This window comes from Condylostylus longicornis, unplaced genomic scaffold (genome assembly GCF_029603195.1).
Source record: "Condylostylus longicornis isolate FDR11 unplaced genomic scaffold, ASM2960319v2 ptg000072l, whole genome shotgun sequence".
NCBI classification, from domain to species: domain Eukaryota; kingdom Metazoa; phylum Arthropoda; class Insecta; order Diptera; family Dolichopodidae; genus Condylostylus; species Condylostylus longicornis.
The window spans coordinates 1,014,836-1,017,905 of record NW_026578040.1 but is presented as its reverse complement, the minus strand read 5'-3'; the positions used below and the strand labels follow the sequence as shown (position 1 = coordinate 1,017,905).

Below are 3,070 nucleotides of genomic sequence, written 5' to 3'. Positions count from 1 at the left end.
ATAAGCCCCAAATTCAGTTTAAACAAAATATAAGTAAGACTTAATAAAAGGTCAGTTCATAAAATTTGTAATTGTATAATAAATTAAAATGTGTGAAAAAAAATTCAATTTCAAAACTTGCAGCACAAAATGTATATTCTATTCCTACAAGGCTTAGGGAAATTTTAAAACAAAAAGTTGCATATCTGCAAATTGTACCCTTTATTTTTTTTCATTTTGTACATTTAAAAACAGGTAATACTTTCAAAGCCCATAGAGATTAAAACTTACTAACCGCTTCGTTAAGGAATATTGAGATCCGCTTATGAATAGAAAGCACTCACAAGACCATTACAAAACAGAACTAACTTCTTCTTTTTTTTCAAATTGATTTCGCTCTACATTACAATAATAAATCAAAATCTAAATAATAAATCAAAAGTAGTTTAAAAAGTGATAAGTACAATTTTAAATCATTTTTTTTACTTGAAAAATTATATAAAATTGATTTAATTTTCTTTTTGGCGCATGGAAGACCGCTGATTTTTTTAATTTCTTATCTTTATAATAGATTTAATGAAATAATCCAGTTAGATAAATTACACAAAAACATATGCAATCAAATTCAAAGTTGAATTATTTTATATCAATACTAAAAATAAAAAGCTTTGTTCTTCGGAATTGTGGGGATTTTAATAAATAACGTATATAAAGTTTTTTTTATAAAATTATAGAGTTAAAATATTTATATTACGATTTTAGAATAATTTTTTAATTACGCGCACCGTAATTAAAAATTGAATAATTTTTATATTGTATCAACATTGATGATATCAAGATTTTCAATTTTAATTCTATAATGCCCTTAAAATTTTTGATGCAATTTTAATACTACACACTTCAATGCTAATAGAATAACTGACTTTAATTTTAAAAATGTTACTGCATTTTTTTTTAAATATTTCATTTTATAGTTGATACGAGTATAAAAAATTCATTATCTCATTTTTTAAAACTTAAAAATTTTTTGTTCTTGAATTACTTATTAAGGTACGTTATTTGATAAGAACTACAAGTTTTCTAAAAATTGATAAATTTAATATCAGTTGATAATTGTTTTGTATAAATAGGTAAGGTTTATCAACAATAAGTTACATTACTTAATAAAATTTAAAGAGACTGAAACAGGGCATACTTAAATATTACAATATGATTCTCTTTGAATTTAAGTTGATAAGTTTACTATTTTTAATAATAGCCTCAACAAATGGATTTGAGGAATATAAGGGGTAAATAAAATTACGTAAAAATAAAATAAAACAAAATATACATTTAATAAAATTTGCTTAAATAATATTCAGTTTGTGCTAAAAATTTTAATTGAACTTATTTTAATTTACATCTGTATTTTCCATAAAGATAGAAAAAGTATTTTGGATTAAAGTGCTAATATAAAATAAATTTTAGGTACAAAATCTATGAAATTATTCCTTCATCTGTAACTCAGTCTAATATCTTGTACAAAATATCTTTAAAAAATGAAGAAATTGATATGTTAACATTGACAAAATTGCCTAATGTGCCAGCAAGAGCGTTAGTTCCACCAAAACATCAACAAAAATTCGAAAATGATCTTATTTCAAATGGTATTACATTTAGGCTTATTAATTCTAATGTATCCAATTCAATTTTTTACAATAATTTTCATAATTTCTTTAAACGTGCTACAAGACAACATATACTGGAGGATTACTATCGTTATAATGAAATTAATTCATTTTTAAAAGACTTAGCAGAAAGATTCCCAGAAAGAGTATCTGTAAAAAAAGTTGGAGATTCATATGAAGGTCGAGCAATAAACGCAATAACAATTACTAATGGAAAAAATTCTTTAACTAGTAAAAATGTAATATTTATTGATGCTGGAATTCATGCAAGAGAATGGATTGCACCATCTACGGCTTTATATATAATATATCAGTTAGTTGAGAAATTTGATGAAAATAAACATTTACTTGAAAATTATGATTGGATTGTCATACCGTTAGTAAATGTTGATGGATATGAGTATACACATAAATCACAAAGATTTTGGAGAAAAACACGTAAACCTAGTTCAGCTATTTGTTATGGTACTGATGGAAATAGGAATTTTGATTTTCATTGGGGAGAACAAGGTGCATCATCTTTACCATGCCAAGAAACTTTTAAAGGAGAAAAGGCTTTTTCAGAGCCAGAAACACAAATAGTACGTGATATTCTATTGTCATTAACTGGTCGTGGAAAAATGTATCTTACATTACACTCTTATGGCAATTTGTTGTTATACCCATGGGGCTACACTTCGTAAGTTCTATTATTTACATGCATATTAAATTAAAGTTTTCATATTTCTTAATATATATAAGTATCTTATAAAATACGTGTATGATATTACAGAGCATTACCGGAAAATTGGAAAGATTTGGATGAAGTTTGTAAGGCTGGATCAAATGCTATTAAATTATCTACTGGAACCAATTATAGAGTTGGTAGTTCAACAAATGTTCTTTATGCTGCTGCAGGTGGTAGCGATGATTATGCTTTAGGTGTAGCAAAAATTCCAATCGCTGTTACTATGGAATTACCATCCGGTGGATCTGGCTTTGATCCGAAACCATCACAGATTAGAAAAATGGTAACAGAAGCTTGGATTGGTATAAAAGCAATGGCAGAGAAAGTAATAGAAAAATATTAAAAAAAAATTATATTTGAATTTATTCCACAAAGGGATTTTTTATATCTGATTTAAAATGTTTGTCTCTAGCTTTCTCCTTTTACGTTATATTTACATTTGTAAAAAAAAATAAAGCAGAGTAGATAAAGAATATACGGTAAGGTGTGATGTTTTTACAAATGTAGAAAATTTCTAAGTGTTAAGGTGAAAATTTATAAACTTATATATCCTTGTATATATTTTACCATCATAAACTCTGCGAAAATATAAAGTAATAAAATAAAGCAAAAAGCAGTGAAATTACAAACAAAATAAAGAAGAAAAACTATACCGTTTTCTTTCCTTCGAACAATTATTTAAGTCGAAGTAGATTTA

The 3,070-nt window shown here is 25.4% G+C and overlaps 1 protein-coding gene across 1 annotated transcript; it reads left to right on the top strand.

The window, feature by feature from the left end:
* The first annotated feature begins 1,135 nt into the window (after positions 1–1,135).
* Positions 1,136–2,848, top strand: LOC129612423 (carboxypeptidase B). The gene is made up of 3 exons (XM_055526009.1): positions 1,136–1,268; positions 1,447–2,325; positions 2,419–2,848. The coding sequence occupies exons 1-3, from the start codon at positions 1,189–1,191 to the stop codon at positions 2,714–2,716; spliced, it is 1,257 nt and encodes a 418-aa protein (XP_055381984.1). The 5' UTR covers positions 1,136–1,188; the 3' UTR covers positions 2,717–2,848.
* Positions 2,849–3,070: the final 222 nt, after the last annotated feature.

What these genes read in the sequence shown, in the direction of transcription:
- LOC129612423 (XM_055526009.1), top strand. Translation starts at nt 1,189, where the DNA reads ATGATTCTCTTTGAATTTAAGTTGATAAGTTTACTATTTTTAATAATA. An exon ending in GGATTTGAGGAATATAAGGG is followed by an intron (nt 1,269 to 1,446) that starts GTAAATAAAATT and finishes AATAAATTTTAG; the next exon opens with GTACAAAATCTATGAAATTA. An exon ending in TACCCATGGGGCTACACTTC is followed by an intron (nt 2,326 to 2,418) that starts GTAAGTTCTATT and finishes ATGATATTACAG; the next exon opens with AGCATTACCGGAAAATTGGA.